The sequence below is a fragment of the Ictalurus furcatus genome, chromosome 6, assembly GCF_023375685.1.
Source record: "Ictalurus furcatus strain D&B chromosome 6, Billie_1.0, whole genome shotgun sequence".
Classification (NCBI taxonomy): domain Eukaryota; kingdom Metazoa; phylum Chordata; class Actinopteri; order Siluriformes; family Ictaluridae; genus Ictalurus; species Ictalurus furcatus.
In genome coordinates, this window is record NC_071260.1 from 17,116,133 (window position 1) to 17,137,087 (window position 20,955).

General features: G+C 38.5%; 2 protein-coding genes and 1 long non-coding RNA gene across 8 annotated transcripts; 2 read left to right on the forward strand and 1 right to left on the reverse strand.

Annotated features, from left to right (window-relative positions):
- Positions 1-296: 296 nt before the first annotated feature.
- On the reverse strand, positions 297-1,350 carry LOC128608760 (uncharacterized). The gene is made up of 2 exons (XR_008386118.1): positions 662-1,350; positions 297-558 (listed from the first exon to the last, which is right to left on the reverse strand). It is a non-coding gene; the product is annotated as an uncharacterized LOC128608760 (long non-coding RNA).
- A 446-nt stretch (positions 1,351-1,796) lies between these two features.
- upf3a (UPF3A regulator of nonsense mediated mRNA decay) lies at positions 1,797-10,586 on the forward strand. Of its 6 annotated transcripts, none has more exons than XM_053626758.1 (12): positions 1,799-2,398; positions 4,334-4,440; positions 4,540-4,646; positions 5,170-5,268; positions 5,360-5,470; positions 5,666-5,721; positions 5,836-5,994; positions 6,107-6,240; positions 6,366-6,657; positions 7,142-7,219; positions 7,659-7,848; positions 10,455-10,586. In XM_053626758.1, exons 1-11 carry the CDS (start codon positions 2,258-2,260, stop codon positions 7,821-7,823), a joined length of 1,449 nt encoding a protein of 482 aa, XP_053482733.1. In that variant the 5' UTR covers positions 1,799-2,257; the 3' UTR covers positions 7,824-7,848; positions 10,455-10,586. The 6 variants fall into 6 exon arrangements, with proteins under 6 accessions (XP_053482737.1, XP_053482738.1, XP_053482733.1 ...); XM_053626760.1 differs by lacking the exon at positions 10,455-10,586 and adding an exon at positions 9,390-9,909; XM_053626761.1 differs by lacking the exon at positions 10,455-10,586 and having other exon boundaries at positions 4,564-4,646; positions 7,659-8,848.
- A 3,317-nt stretch (positions 10,587-13,903) lies between these two features.
- Positions 13,904-18,113, forward strand: p2ry8 (P2Y receptor family member 8). The gene is made up of 2 exons (XM_053626764.1): positions 13,904-14,000; positions 16,476-18,113. Exon 2 carries the CDS (start codon positions 16,497-16,499, stop codon positions 17,559-17,561), a length of 1,065 nt encoding a protein of 354 aa, XP_053482739.1. The 5' UTR covers positions 13,904-14,000; positions 16,476-16,496; the 3' UTR covers positions 17,562-18,113.
- Positions 18,114-20,955: the final 2,842 nt, after the last annotated feature.

A 20,955-nucleotide genomic window follows, 5' to 3' on the forward strand; every position in this document is an offset into this window, starting at 1 on the left:
AGGCTATCTTTCTTGACCGTTTACAATTAACCGCACTTGGTTTACGTCACAAGTGTTTGGACGGGACCTGGCACGATGTTAGTAGCCTACTGTTTAACCGCTACTATTTTTAATGTGTGTATGTCATATTAAAGTTTCAACATAACATTGAGTGCAAAACGTTGCATCCTCCATCGTTTCTGGATGGAAATAAAATAATGTAAAAAAACAAAACAAAACAAAAAAAATAAATAAACAAAAATGTGCACCTATTTTTCAGTTTATCTGAAGAAAAAAAAAGTAGAATGTCAGAGGCCTGGAAGTGAAATGTGCTTTATCTGGCAACACCAGTGCAAAAACATAAGGAGAAGGTTCACAGTGGCTTAGTGATTAGCAGGCTTTGCCTTGCGTCTGTAGGGCTGCGGGTCCGATTCCAGTCCAAAGACATGCGTTGTGGGTTGATTGGCATTTTCAGATTGTCCGAGTAGTGTGTGGCTGGGTGATGAGTGTATGTGTGTATGTGCCATGTGATGGGTTTGAAACCCTGCGCAGGGGATAGGCCCCATGCTCCCCGCGACCCTGTGTAGGATAAATGATACAGAAATGGATAGATGCGTTAGCGCGCACTGTTTGATCAATTTTGTTACCTGTACTAATAAAGGAACACCATCGTGATCTTTACTGCAGTAGTATGTGGGTTGTGTCTATAGGCTGCATTTCCCCCTAAACCAGTTCTGGTGTTTATTGCAGTGCCTAGTCGGGACTGTTACGGCCGCTTGGCGAATCAGCACCCTGAGAGCCCGGACGCATTGAGCACGATGAGCACAGCCAGTTTTTTCGCACCGCGGGCCAGCGACTTCGAGGGCAGCGACACACCGGCCGGAAAGCGGTAAAAAAAACAAACAAAAAAAAAAACGTCGCGCTTCAGTGAACCTAATTAACGATAGTTCGGTATTGGCATAAAGTTGGCTTGACGTTGGATATTCGATATTCGCAGATATGCGGATATTTAGGGACCGTCTCTAAAGTTACATACGACAATCAGTGTTTTTACATGGACAACAATAATCCACTCTTAGCCCGATTAAGACCATACTTTGATTAAGAAACTACCATGTTAACAGCAATTTTTAATTACCTTAATCTAATTAAGGTCATACTCGGAGTAAGCAATAATCAAATTAAGACAGGTGGAGTACTCCTGTTTTAGTCGCATTATGGATGTGTATTACAGACATGTAAACACCTTAATCACATTATGAACGTCGTGTGAGAGTTTCCACCGCATTTTGTGACAGGACACGATCACACACGGCAGTTTTACGTTTTACGGCAAACAAGAGAGTTCGGCTGCGTCCCAAACCGCATACTTTTTTTCATACCTTTTAGATTTTTTTAATTTATTAAAATAAGCTATTAAATCATATGTAAATTAGATATGAATTTCACTACAGAATGGGCTCATACACAAAATATACCATAATTTAAAGCTCAATAGCATTTGAAGGGAATTATGTACAGTCATGAAGCCAACTGTAAAATGTTTGACTAGGTGTCAGGTATGAGGCACACCTTCGAAATTTTTGATATTTAACCCTACAGTCATTGTCATTGTGTGACTGTAAGTCATTCCCTTCAAATGCTATTGAGCTTTAAATTTTGGTATATTTTGTGTATAATGGTATATTTTGTGTACTACATTCTGTGGTGAAATTCATATCAAATTTACATATGATTTAATAGCTTATTTTAATAAATATCAAAAATCTAAAAGGTGTGCGTCATATCTGACACCTAGTTGAACATTTTACAGTTGGTTGTGTGACTGTAAGTCATTCCCTTCAAATGCTATTTAAGTTAGAAACGTGTATAACAATGTCGTATGTAACTTTAGAGACGGCCCCTTAATTTCCGCATATCTGCGAATATCGACCGTCCAACGTCAAACCAACTTTATACCAGTCAGTTCGGTAGCGTTGTCAGGGAGACGCTTTCAGCCACTGATCTACTCTATCAGCACAGCAGCTAGTTATCACAGGCTTTCCCCTTGTGATTGAACTTGATCCTGTATTTGGACATTTTAATAAGAACTTATCATTACTCCGCCGTATAGGCCTACATTCATTATAGTTTAACGAGGATGTCGAATTTAAGAGGCGGGAAAAAACAAGAGAAATTTGATAGCGCCACCGCTTGACTCTCCAATTCTCGCGGTGTTTGGACACTGAATTCTCGCGAGGGGCTGCGGATTCCGAAAGCGAAGAGGAGAAATGGAGAGATGAGGGCTGAAAAGGAACCGACAACGGGAAGCAGAGAGAGAGGCGTCGTCGAGATACAGCTGAGGGACGCTCAGAGGGAGCAGGACAGCACCACGGCCAATTCTAAGCACAAAGAGGAGAAAAAGGAAATCTTCACCAAGGTACGTATAGGTCAACACACGACGCTCATGTTGCGCGTGTTAACTCTACGCCGTCCGGCTCGTGATGAAGGATTCAGCACCACAGACAGCGCACAGGGAGCGCCGCAGGAACCGTGTTCCTCAAACCACACACACCATCCGGAGTAAACATCGTTACGACGATGCATTTAATAAAGTGTACAAAAGAAGTAACTGGTATGATGAGCATTGTTTAAATTGGCAAAAATAAATAAATAAAGAACATTTAGGCTACGCGACTGATTACATTATAAAGATGCACACATTTAAAATCTGTCACCTGTGTTTACATGTTACTGTAAAGCTGCTTTGAGACAATGTCCACTGTAAAAAGCGCTATACAAATCAAATTTAATTGAATTGAATGCATCGACTTAGACTTACTGTTCATACGGCTGCTTCGCATTTTAGTTCAAGGCAACTGAGCAAGGCTTTACTGTAAATGCATCATGTAGGCTACTCTATAGTATGTTAACACACACACACACACCAGCAGGAGAGTTACATGTGTTATAAACTTTAAGGATTTGTGGTGCAATTCAATCTACACATGACTTTGGTTAGTTTGCTCTACTTCTAACACAAAACTGTTATACAAAAACAACACTAAAGGTCCCAGTGTGTATTAACCTCTTAAAGCCTCACCATTCACTTTAACAGGAACACCTGTACACCTGCTCATTTATGCAGTTATCCAATCAGCCAATGTGGCAGCAGCACAATGCATAAAATCATGCAGATACAGGTCAAGAGCTTCAGTTAATGTTCACATCAAGCATCAGAATGAAGAAAAAATGTGATCTCTGTGACTTGAACCGTGGCATGGATGTTGGTATCAGATGGGCTGGGTTGAGTATTTCAGAAACTGCTGATCTTGTGGGAATTTCGCACACAACGGTCTGTAGGGTTTACACAGAATGGTGCAAAAAAAAAACCATGTGATCGGAGAGTCTACAGGCTGAAACACTTGAGTCTATAGTAACTCAAATAAGGGGTTTTTACAACCATGGTGAGCAGAAAAGCATCTCAGGATGCACAACACATCAAAACTTCAACTTATGCTACAACAGCAGACGACTCACCCAAGCTAGACAATTGAAGATTAGAAAAAAACCAGATGATTTTTTCCCCTAATCTTCAACTGGGCAGTTTTGGTGAGTCTGTGTCCATGATAGCCTCAGGTTCTTTTTCCTGACTGACAGGAGTGGAAACCAATGTGGACTTCTGCTGTTGTAACCCATCCACCTCAATGTTTTGTGCATGCTGAGATGCTTTTCTGCTCTCCATGGCTGTAAAGACTGATAATATGAGTTACTATCTTGTTCCTGGCAGCTCAAGCCAATCTGGCCATTGTCCTCTGACCTCTCTTATCAGTAAGTCGTTTCCACCCACAGAACTGCCGCTCACTCAGTGTTTTTTTCCACCAAACTATAGAAACTACTGTGTGTGAAATTCCCAGGAGATCAGCAGTTTCTGAAATACTCAAAACAGCCCATCTGGAGCCAACATCCAAAGCCATGATCAAAGTCACAGAGATCACACTTTTTCTTCATTCTGATGTTTGATGTGAACATTACCTGAAGCTCCTGACCTGTATCTGCATGATTTTTTTTTTTTTTGCATTGCACTGCTGCCACATGATTGGCTGATTAGATAATTGCATGAATGTGCAGGTGTTCCTAATAAAGTGACCAGTGAGTGTATATTCAGTTATTCATCTAAAATTACAATATTATCCAGTAACTAATCAAAAGGATATGTCTGTAGTTACTGTATGAGAATGAGGAATGTAAAATTGTGAGAGTTTAAGGAGTCTAACAATTACAGTGTTAATGTAAGTATGGCTGACATAAATTCATACCATAGAGCAAATACTTGGCAGTTTGCAGTAAAAATGACACACTCTTCCTTTTCTAGGTTGTGATTCGACGTCTTCCACCCAGCTTGTCAAAAGACCAGCTTGAGGAGCAACTCAGTCCACTGCCTTCTTATGACTATTTTGAGTTCTTTCCTGCTGATCAAAGGTATTTAGATTCTGGTAAATTTATGCTGTATAAGATTCTGGTGAATGTATTCTTGATAGAATATATCTTTAATAAACCTGTTTGGGTTTTATTCTGCAGCCTGTATCCACATCTTTTCTCCAGGGCATACATCAACTTTAAAAACCCAGAAGATATTGTTCTCTTCAGAGATCGTTTTGATGGTTATGTTTTTATTGATAATAAAGGTAAGACTTTACATACAGTACTTTGTATAAAAGCAGACACGTTTATACAAAGTAGCTGGCAATCTAGGATGTTGAGTGTTACAGGCCTTGCTCAAAGTCGCAGTAGTGACAGCTTAGTGATACTGGGTTTTCAAAGTCTTATGGGCACACAGTGGCTTAGTGGTTAGCCTCACACCTCCAGGGTTGGGGGTTCGATTCCCGATGCTGCCCTGTGTGTGTGGAGTTTGCATGTTCTCCCTGTGCTGTGGGGGTTTCCTCTGGGTACTCCGGTTTCCTCCCCCAGTCCAAAGACATGCATGGTAGGCTGATTGGCATGTCCAAAGTGTCCGTAGTGTATGAATGGGTGTGTGAATGTGTATGTGATTGTGCCCTGCGATGGATTGGGCACCCAGTCCAGGGTGTACCCCGCCTTGTGCCCCATGCTCCCTGGGATAGGCTCCAGGTTCCCCGCGACCCTGTATTATAAGCAGTATAGAAAATGGATAGATGGATGGAATAATGTCTTTGTCTGCCTTTCATTTAGGTCAAGAATATCCAGCCATTGTAGAATTTGCACCTTTTCAGAAAGTTTCCAAGAAGAAGCTCAAGAAAAAAGATGCCAAAGCAGGAAGCATTGAAGAAGGTATTTTGTGATTGTTGAAAAAGGCTTTTATTGAAAGTTTATATTTTTTTAAGCTTTTTGCAGAGATCCAAAAGTTTGTTTCTCCTACTAGATCCAGAATACAAACGATTTTTGGAGAACTACTCTTGTGATGAGGAGAAGTCAATGGCCAATCCAGAAACACTGTTGGGAGAAATTGAGGCTAAAACAAGAGAGCTCATAGGTAAATCTGGACATCTCTTTTGGCACCATACATAGCTAAACTGATGGTGGCTTCCCTTGTACATTTTATATGTGCTACAGTGCAAGATGAAGTTCTTCTATTCAAACTGTTCAGTGGTAGGTAACTATTATTCCTGCAAAACGATTAATTGCAAAATGATTTATGATTCATTTTTCACGTTTTACTTGATTTCAGCTAAAAGGACAACACCACTTCTGGAATACATTAAGAATAAGAAGTTGGAGAAGCAGGTTGGGATATAGAAACTATTCTGAGTTTCTCTTTAATAAATGCATGAGTACTGTAAGGTTACTTATGCTTTTGTTTTTTATATATATTTTTGTTGTTGTTGTTTTTAAATACAGAGAATTCGGGAGGAAAAAAGGGAGGAGAGAAGACGCAGAGAACTGGAGAAGAAACGGCAAAGGGAAGAGGAGAAAAGGAAACGCAGAGAAGAGGAGAGGCGAAAACGCAAAGAGGCAGAGAAGCAGAAGAAACTCTCTGAAAAGGATATAAAAATTAAGGTCTAACCACTTCCTCTTTCAAATTCTTTACTCAGATGTTCTTTGTCAGCAAGGCTCACTATTTGAAAATCAGTGCATTGTAGTTTTAATAATAGTCCTGATGTTTCTATAGCTTTTGAAGAAATGTGACAGGGATGATGAGGTGGAATCAGACAGACTGAAAGACAAAGGAGACAGTGGAGAGACAGAGAGGAACAAGTGGGAGAAATCTGCAGGTCACACCAAGACAAAGGAACCTAAAGAGAAGTACAAAAAGTGTTCATGCTGTATATTTGAATGTGTAAATGCGATTACCGTTTTTCGCTTTCACTCACACCATCTTAAGAACTGCTGTGAGAATATTTGTGTTTTGTGTGTTTCTATTTCTATAGTCGAGTTCAGCTGGAGAGTGATAAGGAGCAGCGGGATGGCCACAGCCGCCGGCAGAGAGAAAAAGACCAGAAGGGCAGAGAAGAGGAGCGCAAGCGGCAGCGGCATCACTATGAGTTTGACAAGTTCATGCGCCGCAAGGAGGAGACCAAATGGGGCAAAGGCTACTGTCACGACCGGGCAAAGAAAGATGGCCACCACCATGGCTACTCCTACTGCCTTGAGATGGGGGATAAGTCAAGTAAAGAGGACCGGGATGAGATGGGGAGCAGGAAGGAACGTATTCGTAATAAGGTGAGCAAGAGCTGATAGAACGTCAGTGACTCAACCACAGTCTATGTACTGCAAACAACAGGCTCTAGTGCTATCAGTGTATGACTAATCTTCTCAAATGTAAGAAACTTAATTAGGTTAATCATTAAGCACATCACTTTACAGTACTTAAGGACACATCACATTACTTAAGGACAACACAAGCACATGTCATGGCATTGTGAGCATAAGCCAAGAATATTCACTCTGTTTGCCCGACACTCAGCTATGTAGTATAGACACTGTTAAACACACGAGCATAGGCTTCCTTTAGTCTTTTCATCACTTTATCTTGAAGTTTCATCATATCAGTGGGTTTGCAATACAAATCCTCCTCCCTCCTGTGGTTTGTATTGCAGTCCAGGCTTGTGTTGTGAATGCTGATGTGCTGTCGAGGCAGTTAGCTGTGAATTTAGCTGTTGGCAATTTTGGGCTGATGATTGATGGAAGTCAACATGTCTCTCAGTCTGTGTTAGTGCATCAGGAGAAAAGGACCTCCCAGTCTGAGGGGCCAGACCAGATAGGAGGGGCTCTGCCAGCCAAGGTACAGCTAGCCTTTGAGCCTTTCTACCAAAGGGGAGGGGATACCACACTGATGTACGCTGGGAGGCCCCACACCATAACATGCTAGGCCTCATTGTTGACAGCAAATGCCACAACATGTTAGTAATACAGTTTGTAACAACTGGCAATAGTCATTACAATTTGGAACCAAGCACAAGAGCAATACCGTCCATTTTTAATTTCCATACATTCAATTCATATAAAAATATAATCTCAGAATATTTTAGAGGTTTTGCTGTCAAAAACATATCGTGTGCTATTGTAAAGTATAAATACAATGGTAGGACACTGATCAGAGCCAGAGAGTATTTCTATTCTGGTTAATTAGGGCTTTGTGAAGGGCTTACTGCAGACACAGAGAAATAAAATGTTAGTCCCTTGCTCTTGTCTTCTGTGTCTCAATATTGTCTCGGGAACAGGACCGACCTGCCATGCAGCTGTACCAGCCAGGAGCCCGTAACCGTAAGCGCATAGGTTCTGGGAACAAAGGCTTTGACTTCAGCCGACTCTCTCCGGAGCCAAGCACCGAACCCTGCTATGAGCTGACCATAGGAACAGGCTCTGAGAAAAGTGGAGATGAGTGACAGAAAAAGCATGTTTCAGCTCAAGGCAAGAGGCAGAATAATGTGGTCAGAGAATAAACCTCTCTGACTATGTTCTCAATGTGCTCCATCTATGTTTCCACACACTGTGTCAGCAGTATAGTCAAACTCATAGATTGTGTTACTGTTAATAAATTCTACTATATGTTTGAGTTTCATGTCAAAGAACACTGCCTCATCCACCGGATTCACATTTTTCTAAATTTTTAGACCATAAGCACTTATCACGTTGTTTGTTGACCTCCACTTTAAGATCAAATGCCTCATCATTTACAGAGGACAGATTTATATGCCTTTTGTAGTGAATCATATAGCTTCCATTACGTGAGAGTTTATGGATAATGTAGTACAGATAGTGTACAGATTTTACTGTAAAAATCATAAGCAGATATTGTGAAATGCATATATGCATATATTTTTAATATATGAAATGTATAGGAATAGGGTAATAAGAGAAAGTAATAAAATATATGTGAGTGTATGCACATTACTGCTTTTATCCTGGATATAAAAAGCACTTACTTGATTTAATATTTCAGCATGTAACACTTAATTTTAGATAATAATACGATAATACTAATGCCTGATCTTTTATATATTAATCTGATATTTGGGCTTTTTGTACTCATGTAGTACTGCTAAATTGAGCTAGCTCATAATATTTATTATAATGAATAAGCAACATTTCACCTGTTAGCCAAGAAGTACACATTTTGGCTTTCACTAAAAGCTGTGGAGAATGACTAGCTTGGATTTTACTTAGATCTATGTAAAATGTCATCAGAACATCAATCCTGCTTTTTATATGGTTGTATAATTGATGGCGATTGTGTTTTACATGCCTCAGTGACATGCCATTTCTTTGGTAAAGATTAATAGGTTCTTTTGCTCTCAATTGAAAGACCAAGAAAACTAAACCTTTTCACATAAATAATTACATTACAATGCATTTTGATGGATTTATTAATATTGTTTGTCTACAATAAACTTTCACATTGTCGAGAGAACAGTGCGTGTATTTGTTTAAAAATTATTTAATGACTTGAGCACCGATTTCAGATCCAGTATCAGAACTGGTAACTGGTAAGAAGCATACTTCACAATAAATCAAATGTCAGTAGGCTCATTTTTTTATTTTTGAAATACAGAGCTCAGCCCTAACACCATAAATTTGAACTTTTTTCCTGTCTTCACATTCCAAATGATGATACCTCTATTTTATTAGTATTTAAGGTCAGGAACAAGCCAGTCATAAAAAACTGTACATTACAAAAAATGACATAGCAAATGAAAATATTTTGAATATAGTGGAATTTAGCTAGTACTTCTTATTATAAAGTTACAATCATCCAAATGTAAGATTATTAAACCTATTTATAGACATTTCTACTCATTTTAAGCTTTACATTTTCTTATTTTCATAATTTTGCTGCTTTCTAGACATAAGTGCTTAAAATTAGCAAAAGTATCTGGCAATAGAATAATACTATTTCAAGCTTGGAATTAGTCAAAACATCCATCCATCTTCAACCGCTTACTCCTTTTCAGGGTCACGGGGGAACCTGGAGCCTATCCCAGGGATCATCGGGCACAAGGCGGGGTACACCCTGGACAAGGTGCCAGTCCATCACAGGGCACAATCACACACACACTCATTCATACACTACGGACACTTTAGACATGCCAATCAGCCTACCATGCATGTCTTTGGACTGGGGAGGAAACCGGAGTACCTGGTGGAAACCCCCGCAGCACAGGGAGAACATGCAAACTCCGCACACACAGAGCCGCAGGAATCAAACCCCAACCCTGGCAGTGTGAGGCGAACGTGCTAACCACTAAGCCACCGTGCACCCTTAGTCAAAACAAATGTCTAGAAATAAGTTTAATAATCTTATATTTGGTTTATTGTAATCTTATAATAGGAAATACTAGATAAATGTAACTACGTTCAAGATATTTTCACTTGCTAAGATGTCATTCTTTGCAGTATTTTCAGTATACAGTGCAATCAAATTATTCAACCCCCATTGCAAATCAGGTTTATTGTCAAAATTTACAGACTTTCAGCTGTTTGAAATGAACAAATCAAACAAAAGCAATTGAAATAGTTCAAGCAATGCATACTTCAAGTGGTTTCCCCAAATTCAACTGAAAATGCAATTTATAATGATTTCTCCAGTCTCAAAATTATTCAACCCCTTCATGGCAAGCATCTTTAGTACTTAGTCGAGCACCCTTTTGCTGTTCTGACCTGCTGCAAATGAGATGCACAGCTTCTGGCAGCATTCCTGAGGAATCTTAGCCCATTCCTCATGAGTAATGGCCTCCAGTTCAGTAATATTGTTGGGTTTGCATGCTGCAACTGCCTTCTTCAAATCCCACCAGAGATTTTCTATGGGGTTCAAGTCAGGTGACTGTGATGGCTCTGTAGAATCTTCCAGGGCTTTTTCTGCAACCAAGCCTTGGTGGAATTTGAGGTATGCTTGGGATCATTTCTTGTTGGAAGGTCCAATGACACCCAAGCTTCAGCTTCCTTACAGAAAGCATGACTTTTTCTCCTAGGATTTCCTGATACTTCAATGAATCAATCTTGCCTTCCACATGCTGCAGGTTTCCAGTGCCAGAGGATGCAAAGAATCATCGAGCCACCACCATGCTTGACTGTGGACAGAGTGTTCTTCCTTCATTCTTCTTCCTCCAGACATACTGCTAAACCATCGTACCAAAAAGCTCCATTTCTGCCCCTAGCCTGTTCAGGTATTTCATGTATTTCTTCCCCTAGCCAGTTCAGGTTCCAGCTCAAGCATACCTTATGCAACCTGATGGTGTGCTTGAGACAACATCTGTTTTGCATATTTGTGTTGTTGTGAGGGATTCAGGGGGTTGAATAATTTTGAGGCTGGAGAAATCATTATACGTTGCCTTTTCAGATGAATTTGGGGAATTTCAATTGCTTTTGTTTGATTTGTTCATTGCAAACAGCTGAAAGTCTATAAATTTTGACAATAAACCTGATTTGCAATGGGGGTAAAAAAATAATTTTGATTGAAACTGTAACCACGGTGACCTTTCTGAGCTCTTCTATTCTAACAGGTAGTATGTGATAAAGCTGAAAGAAGTGACATTATTATTCACAATTCAGTGGGGTCATTACAGGGACAGCTGTACCAAAATGCTGATGATTTGACTGTATTTGGAGTTGAAAAAGCATAAAACAGTACACTGCCTCGGTTAAGGATCTGATTTAACCGTTGCTTTAAATCTGTAAATGTCTTTGGCCAGAGAAATGTCTCTATCCAGTGCATGAAGCAACTAGCAGGTTGGAGACAAAATTGTGTAAGTAAAAACAACCTTAACCTTCTCACAAGGTTTACTGTAGACAATAAATGGATTAATACAGGCCATAAAGACCATTTTAATTACTGAAACTTTGTAAAATAACAGTAATCATTTTCATCATAAAAGAACTGGTTGTGTATCAGTAGTCATAACCACCCATGACCTTCCTTTGCTGCTTTGTTATCTTCTTCTCATCTTTTATGGTGCAAAATAAGTGAATCTGTAATAATGTGGGGTGGTGCAAGTTACATCCTGTCTACGAGTAATCCTAGTCATGCACTTCTACCAGGTTTGAGTCATCTCTCAACCATCTGCACACGGTGAAACACAGTTGTAGCCGGACATGAATGAAAAACGTTAACTGATTTACCAAAGCGACACACTTAACAGTAAGAATGAAAAACGAATCTTTTTAATGCCTCTTCACTCTCCATCGTACATTAAATCCAAACAGATTTACGAATACACAAGCTTAATTAATGTTACTTAACGGTGTACTTACTGCCAACAAACTGCAATTAAATGATTATTCTATCAAACCCATTGTATTTACTGAATCTGAGCATTGCTACTAGTTCAATACCACAATACTGCTGCTATTTATGTTAGTATATTCCATAATAGATGACATGGGAATAACAGATGGTTGGAAACAAATTCTGTATAGAATAACATGATAGACATAAACAAGTGTCATCTGTCACTTCTGCTTCACATAAATATTTCAGTTTTGATGATGCAAAGTAATTTGATCTGGTTCATTCTGAGCCAGACAAAATGATTCTTGGTTGCTGTGTATTGTAAAGCGGTGCTTTACAGAGTCCAACACTGTAAAATCATGCAGCAATTTTTAAATGCCAAAATAACTGAAAACTATACATATAATTTAGAACAACCAAGCCTGATCGTGTGTCTGCATTTACCTTGAACCTGAAAAAAGAATGAATCTATCCTACTTTTTACATTTTCAGTGTTCACCTATGACACACTGCTTTACCCACATCCAGTTCAACGTCAACAATATCGTGTTAGTGGGTGGTTTCAAGATTATGTCTGTCACATTTAACCTTGTTTAGACTTGACTGTTGTCTCGTCGCTTGTGCAGAAAATATATCTGGTCATGTCACCTTTTTTTTCTTTTGTTTCTTTCTTTTTTGTTTACAGATATATTTTACAGATACATAGCACTCTCTCAACATTATGGATGTGACATCGCATGGCACGAGATTTTGGGACATAACACATTTTCACAAATGTTAAAACGTTGTTAATGTTAAAGAGTTTTACAGAAAAAAGCTTTGAATGAACAACAAATATATACTTATTATACATAATGTTACTAAAGTGATTTGTCTGAAAAGGCAGAGTAACCTGCCTAGTTAATCACTGTAGGGAAATCAATGTAACAACTACAATATGAACTAAGAATAAACTAAGAATGCTTAAGGATCTAACCCAACTCCAACCTCAGCCTTATTGATGACATTCTTCTGCTTCAAACACAGCAATGTGGTCAGAACCTGCTGTTGTGTGTTGGACTAACAAACATATTTGATCGATAAATAGATAGATCTGACAATGGTGATACATCGCTGACACTACACACTGACTAGACTAGGAAATACCCTTACTGAGTACAAGCGTCAAACAAATTTCTGGTTCATGATAAATAGTGTGATCAGGGAGGCTTAGCACATTTGGTTAGCACATTTGTCTCACACCTCTAAGGTTGGGTCCTTGATTCCCGACTCCACCCTTTATGCGTGGAGTTTGCATGTTCTCCCCATGCTTCAGGGGTTTCCTCCAGGTTTCCTGGCCCAGTCCAAAAACAGGTATCGTAGGCTGACCCTGTATACGATAAGTGGTACAGAAAATGTATGGAAGGATAAATAGTGGATAGTGCACAGGGTGGTGCAGGCGACCAGCCACAGAAGTTGTCAACAAGACACTGATAATTAAGATAAAAGCACTACAACTCAGTAAGAATCAAATGCAGTGATATATATATATATATATATATATATATATATATATATATATATATATATATATATATATATAGGCTAGTGTATGTAAAAAAACCTTTTTTTTTCCCCAAGGGCCTCAAATCCTATATCATCTAACAGTATTAATATCCAAAAGCTTTGTAACATACACTAAAAACAAGCAATGATTTAATATGGATTTTATTTTATTCCATTTTGCAATAAAATGAAATGAGATTAGATAAAACACTTGACAAGTAGTCATGAGCACTTCTGTTTTGGTGCACAAGATGTCTCAAAGCCATCTGTTGATGGTGTAAAGTCTGGTATGTGCATGTTATGGTTAATGTGGCATGTCTTCCTTTCCCACATCCTCACTCACCTTTGTGAGTGAAGAACATTTTCTTCAACATTGTAATTGATAGTCAAGTGCTGCAATAAAAATAAAAGTGGGTTTAATTTTAATGGTGACTTCACGTTAAAAGACGTAGTTGTTCCACAAAAATTAAATAAAATAAAAATAAATGATTCTTCAGTGGAAGTTCCATCCATGCTGCACCATACGCTGCACAGTTTATAAAGTTTCAACTTCAAATAAAATGAAACGCTTAGACTGTGTTATACTGCTGAATTGAAAAAAGTTCATATCTACACTGGTCATACTTCATGCATAAATTTTGGCTTGAACTGTGAATTTGAGAAGTCAGAAATGACGCACTTCCCCTCTCTGCTAACAGGCACAGATCTTAGAACAAGTGTTTCCTGAATCTAACAGTCATATAGCACACTAACGGCCTATAATACACGTGGGAGTCTACATGTGCTCAGCAGGGTAAGTGCACTGGAAGCCACTTTCAGCTACAAACAAACATGAAAACACTTTGATCTGTTTATTTGCCAACGATTAATCAAAACATTGAAATGATTTGTAATCAAGTCAGTGTGGTGCTGATTTGTTATACTGAGGAATAACATAAGCAAAAGCTGCTGTGATTTGATATATGAATTGTGCTGCAGAACGGGTATAGTAGCATGTTGTGTAACTCATAATAATAATGTGTGGGAAACAATGCCATAGCTTCTTTTTTTTTGTGGTTTCCCTCACATACTTGAAAGAAATGTGATCTAGGACATACTGAGGCTATCACTTTTTTAAGCTAAAAAATGGAAATCATTTTAAACTTCCTTTGGAAACCACTGAGAAGCACAAAAAAGCAAAGACAATTATGGTACATGGTTTCTTTTAAATAAAGGAAGTATTATCTAATATGTAGTCAGAACATCTAGAAATATGCTTATTGAACTTATATTTGTTTTAAAACAACCTAAGAAAGAGAAATTCTATTTGAATTTGCCTATATATATATATATATATATATATATATATATATATATATATATATATATATATATGCCAAAAATCTCCATACATAGGGGACTGTGTATACCAGCACCACATTGGTTATGCATTTGTCCGCAACACTTTTGTCTTTTTGAAATTGTTAATAAGTTTCGCAACAGTGTCATGTGCATGATGTGCTCGCCACTTTTCCTATTAAAGTCCATTGCAACCTTGCGAAAGCTTCCCGATCCAGCCATGAGAGTGATTTCAATACGTTCTATTTTGTCAAAGGCTTTATATATAATATAAACTAAGTATGAAAAATTTTATGAGACATTTTGCTAAAAAAGTGTTAATTTCCCATGTTTATGGAGGCTTTTGGGACACCCTGCATACAGTGGGGTCCAAAGGTCTGAGACCACTATGTGAAAATGCTTCTGTTTGCCATTCTTTTTCAATTTAACACAAAGGTTTTCATTACAAATGCTCTTATCAGCAATAACTTGAGTGAAAATTAGACATTTACATGAATTTCAGAATCACCTTGCCACCGTCGCCTCTGGCTTGCTCATTAGGGATAAATTCATACATTTAAAATCTATATCATGAATTAATATATTTCTGTAAAGCTGCTTTGGTACAATGTCCATTGTTAAAAGTGCTATACAAATTAACTGAATAGAAAGGAATATAGTTTCTTAGTATTTGTTACATCGCCTTTTTGCTTTAATGACAGTTTGCACTCAAGCTGACACAGACTACACAAGTTTGTGAAAAACCTTATGATCCATGTTAGATCAAATCCATCAGTGTGTCATTTGAACACATGCTTGAATGGAAGACTTATGGATAATCTGACCTTAACATGAGTTAACATGGTCAATGTCACAAACAACGTCATAGAAAATGTTGTTTTGAATTTTCAAAATTCTAAAACTTTCTATTTATTTCCATTTTCTTTTCCTAAAAATCCCAGATGTTTAATCTGGTCTTAGACTTTTGGACCCCACTGTATGTTGTCTCAGTGTACGCCCTGTATGTAGCCTCGTACCTCCATAGATAAAAACTAAAAACTGTAAATAACTACCACAAAAAACAACTCATGTATTTGACAGATGCATCAAACCATAAAGACTTATACAGTACTTCACTTTTTAATTAGAAAACTTATCTTTATACTGCTGCAGTTCAGCCTATAGACAATCAGCAAGCCAAGGAATTGCCAGACACAGGAGTTAAATTATCCCATGAAATATCCAAATAAATATTTATAATAATGTATTTAAAAATATAAAATAAGATCATAAAACACAGTAAGATGCTAGTGAACATAAAATCATATAGACAGATCATTTCATGAGTGGAATGACAACCAACACATATGAAACCTCAATCATTTCTGTGAAAAAAAAAAAATCAGTGCAAAAAATCAGTGCAGAAAAAGCTGATACAGAAACATTTCTGCATGCTATAAAGCATACAGAAGTGTTATTATAATCAGATATAGTTGCATGGATTGGCAGATCATTAAGCTGATCATTAAACTTAGAGTTCCTTTATGCATGAGCAAGTCGCAATGCTAGACTAAGCATAATCTCATATCGTGAGAATTTCAACCAACACTTCTGCACATCCTGTATTCATACTTCTCTGCATTTTAACATCAAGACATGTCTGCTGAAAGTGTGAACGCAATGTGTGAAGGAAACTGTGAAAAAACACAAAACTTTTTTAATGAAAAAAGATTACACATGATTAGAATTCATACAATAAAACAAATGCACTGTTTTATACATTGGATGTATTTGAATCATATTTAACTTAGCTGTTGAACTACATTATTTACATATTAACATTGCCTGGCATGCACAAACAAATATACTTTCAGAGACATTGTGGGTGATGTTCACAAGGAAGCTGCAATGAGGTGAAATGTGATTTCACTCTTTCTGTCTCTATTTACAGGGAAGAAAAATAACCTCAAACATGTCTCAGAGTGCCAATGCCAGCAGTATAGACAATACAACCCTGTCTATACTTCAAACCAAATGGACTAGTGACCTTACGTCAGCCATCTATGTCATTGTGACCCTAGTTAATCTCTGTGGGAATGGCATTTCCATGTGGCTGTTGTTGTTCCGCACCTACCCAAAGACCCCTTCCATCATCTTTATGATCAATCTCACCATTACTGACCTGGCAGTGGGTTTAGCACTCCCTTTCCAGATCATGTACCAATTGAATGGCTACCACTGGACCCTGGGTCCAAGCATGTGCAACATACTAACAGTCACCTTCTTTGTTAACATGTATTGCTCCATTTTGACGATGACGGCTATCGGCGTTGACCGCTACATGGGTATTGTGAGGCCTATGCACTTCAGAAAGGGAAAAGGAAAGATCAGGAATGCAATTTTTGCATGCATCGTTATGTGGGGCATAGTTCTGGCAGTTCTCAGCCCATTGGAGAAGACAGATTTGACGTATTACGTGAAAGAGCTCAACATCACCACCTGCTTTGACATTCTGAAGAAGGACATGCTCCCATCGATCGCACACTGGGCAGCCTTCCTGTTTGCCATGTTTGGCTTTCTGTTCCTCTGTCCCCTCATCATAACGGTGTACTGCTACATCAGGATCATCTGTGCGCTCACCAAAAAATCCAAAAGCATCCAGAAAGGGCGTGCCGTGCGCTTGGCTTTTATTGTCTTGTTTGTGTTTATTTTCTGCTTTGCGCCTAACAACATATTACTCTTGGCCCATACAGTCACAAAGCTTTACTATAACAAATCTCTTTACATGTATTATAAGCTTTCCTTGTCATTTAGCTGCATCAACAGCTGCCTGGATCCATTTATCTACTATTTAGCCTCAAAGGATTTCCGTCGAAAGATGAGACAGATGTTGAGGCTACATAACCTCAGCACGGTGGATACTGAAATGAGTGAAGGCCGGAGAGAAAGTTTCCATTCAGCTCGTACTGGCTCTATTGGTAACGCAGATGCTAAACTCACAGAAAGACCCATTAGTCGGACCAATTCAAGCTTATAGTTTTCAAAATATTATGTATAAATTTGCACCCATTTTTACTTCCCTTGTTTCAGTTTCTTTAATTGTGAAGAGGAAGCCAGCATTGGCATTTTTTCACATTTGTACAGTAATACTTCCTTCCTCATTGTAGATAGTGTTTTGTACCATGCTTTTACATCTAATATTTAAACAGTGTGTTTTATGTGTTTTTGTAGCATTTACATACCTTTTACTCATTGCCTGTGGTAACTCTGTCTGTACAAGGTGACTGCAACTGTACTAACTATATTGCAATTATTTGGCAGTTTTGTCCCTACATTTTTTAAGTATTTGTTCTGCACAATTCCATAAATATTATTTGATTGACATGCACTTTTAAGAATCTCTGGGATTTATGGAAGCTCTTACTAAAGCATTCTAGCTAAATTTGTTTATTTACTTTAATAAATTTTCTTTTAAAGCTCATTATTTTATGTCAACAAATGTGTTTTGGATAACATTGCATATTGGCTACTTTTTGTGATGCAGTATCATGGAATACTGTGGCCTTCACAATAAATGTTGCTCATTTGAATAAAGCATTTTGTTTCATACTAGCCTATATATTTGCTTCAGGATACTGCACCTTGTTTGCAATTCTCCATCAGTTGAGGAATTTCATAAAGCTACCATCGGTTTCTGATATATATGACATATTTTGCCACTATCTAAGCTGCTAAAGCAGTGGAAATGGGACATGTTATGCATGGCATCCTGTGCAAGCCACAATGTGGGGTTACACCCATGAGTGCAGACACCATACAGGAGTGTGAAAAACACACAGGTAGGTTGAACACACAAAAAAATAAATTAATACAAATGAGTAGAAATATATGCAATTAGTACAAATACATGCTGAGTATTAAAAAAAAGCATGAACAATCTCAGAAGCAGTGAGGTTTCTAGACTTAATACTGAAACATGACATCTAATATGTGCTTGTGGTGCAGAAAGTAGATTTTCAAAATTCTAAAACTTTCTATTTATTTCCATTTTTTTTCTAAAAATCACAGATTTTCAGTGTGATCTCAGACTTTTGGACCCCACGGTATGTTGTCTCAGTGTCCCTGTATGTAGCCTTGTACCTTCAGGGATGCTTGCCTAGTGAAAATAATTACCACAAAAACCAACTGTATGTATTTGACAGATGCATCAAACCAAAGTAACTTACAGAAGTATAGTGGATTCAGAAATTATTCAGACCCCTTTACTTGTTGCACACTTTATTGTGTTGTGGATTTGATTTTGAATGTATTACCATTTTTACTCACAAGTCTACACTTAATTGCCCAAAATGGCAAAATGAATTAAAAATCAAAAACCAAAATCTCTCATTTGCAGAAGTGTTCAGACCCTTTGCAGTGGCACTCCCAACTGCAGTCAAGTGCATCCTGTTTGCTTTAATTATTCTTGAGATGTGTCTAGAACCCAGTTGTAGTCCACCTGTTGCAATTTGAATTGATTGGACATAGTTTGGAAAGGCAAGCACCACGGTGTATGTTTCTCAACCAGGGTTGAGAAAAAAGGCATTTGACAGAATAAAGGACTCTGGCAGCAAAAAGGATTCTCTGGTCTGATAAGACGAAATTAAACTCTTTGGGCAGAATAGCAAGCACTATGTCCGGTGAAAAACAGTAACCGCACATCACCTGTGAAACAGCATCATGCTATGGGGTGCTTCTCAGCAGCAGGGAGAGAGAGACTGGTAACAACTGAGGGACGGATGAATGCGGCCAAATAGAGGAACAAAAGGAAGAAAAGCTCCTCCACAGCTCATGCAAAGTCAGACTGTGGCAACAGTTCACCTTTCATCACAACAATGACCCTAAGCATACAGCCAAAACAACACTGGAATGGCTTCAGGGCGAGTCTCTGAATGTCCTTAAGTGGCCCAACCAAAGCCCATTCTTAAACCCCATTGAACATCTGTGGAGAGACCTGAATATGGCACTTCACAGACCCCCGCCATCCAATCTGATGACGCTTGAGAGGATCTGCCATAAAGAATGGAATGAACTGCCCAAATCCAAGTATGCTAAGCTTGTAGAGATGTATTAAAAAAGACCTGTAGTTGTAATTGCTGCCAAAAGGGCTTTTACAAATTATTGAATAAAGGGGCTGAATACTTTTATGATTAAAGATTTCAGTTATTGATTTTTAATTAATTATTGAAATTTAAAAAAAACCCCACACATTTTCACGTTTTTAGAAACTGGCCTATTAAGTGTAGATTGATTGGTAAAATGGTAATTATATCCATTCAAAATCAAATCCTCAACACAATAACGTGTGCAACAAGTAAAGGGGTCTGCGTTAAACCCACTGTACTTCATTGTTTAATTTGAAAACTTATCTTTATACTGCCAGAGTTCAGTCTATAGGCAATCAGCAAGCTAAGGCATTGCTAGACACAGGAGTTTGTGCTGATAAATAAATGCCTGAGTAATCCACCCATTTTCTATACCGCTTATCCTTCAGGGTCACTGGGAAACCTGGAGCCTATCCCAGGGAGCATGGACGGAGTGCCAATCCATTGCAGGGCACAATCACAATCACATTCACACACCCATTCATACACTAGGGACACTTTGGACATGCCAATCAGCCTACCATGCATGTCTTTGGACTGGGGGAGGAAACCTGAGTACCGGGAGGAAACCCCCGCAGCACAGGGAGAACATGCAAACTCCGCACACACAGGGCAGCGGCAGGAATCGAACCCCCAACCCTGGAGGTGTGAGGTTATTATAATAAAACATATACTCAGCAAAAAAGCAATGTCCATTTTACACACACACACACACACACACACACATATACATTATATATGATGTGTAACCACTCTGGCGCCATCACCCTTTCACCCAACGAATTATTTATGGTTTAGAGAGAGGCGCCGTGACCCCGCCCACCTAGGGCAGTGCGCATGCGTAGCATTACTTCGTTCATTGACCATTTAGTTCAATATTTTCCTCATGCATTGGAAAAGTGTAACACCAGTCTCGGATCACTGTTGTTGGATAGTCATAGCAGTCTAGTACGTTAATTTTATTATAGTCCCCCCCCCGCCCCCCTTGTGATATATAGCATAGAGAGCCATAGAAACGTTTCCTGAACCATCGAGGATTAGTGCGAAGTTACGGAGAGCTTAAAATGATTTCAAGTTTATCACTTAATCACATATCAACCTTGACTACAGCAGCAGTTTTAGGGTGCTAACTCATCTCCTTCATTAACTTCCATTCAAACCGTTCAGGCTCTGATCTCCCTGTTGGCAGTGGCACTGCGTTACCATAGTTACTGTAGATAACAGTTTAACCAATCCTGGTTCACTGCTCTAAATCACTCACTTCAACTCAGGAAATGCTGTTAATTA

Coding starts and splice junctions, on each gene's coding strand:
- upf3a (XM_053626758.1), top strand. CDS start 2,258: ATGAGGGCTGAAAAGGAACCGACAACGGGAAGCAGAGAGAGAGGCGTC. Junction 2,399..4,333: donor AAAAGGAAATCTTCACCAAG/GTACGTATAGGT, acceptor TTCCTTTTCTAG/GTTGTGATTCGACGTCTTCC. Junction 5,269..5,359: donor AGCAGGAAGCATTGAAGAAG/GTATTTTGTGAT, acceptor TTCTCCTACTAG/ATCCAGAATACAAACGATTT.
- p2ry8 (XM_053626764.1), top strand. CDS start 16,497: ATGTCTCAGAGTGCCAATGCCAGCAGTATAGACAATACAACCCTGTCT.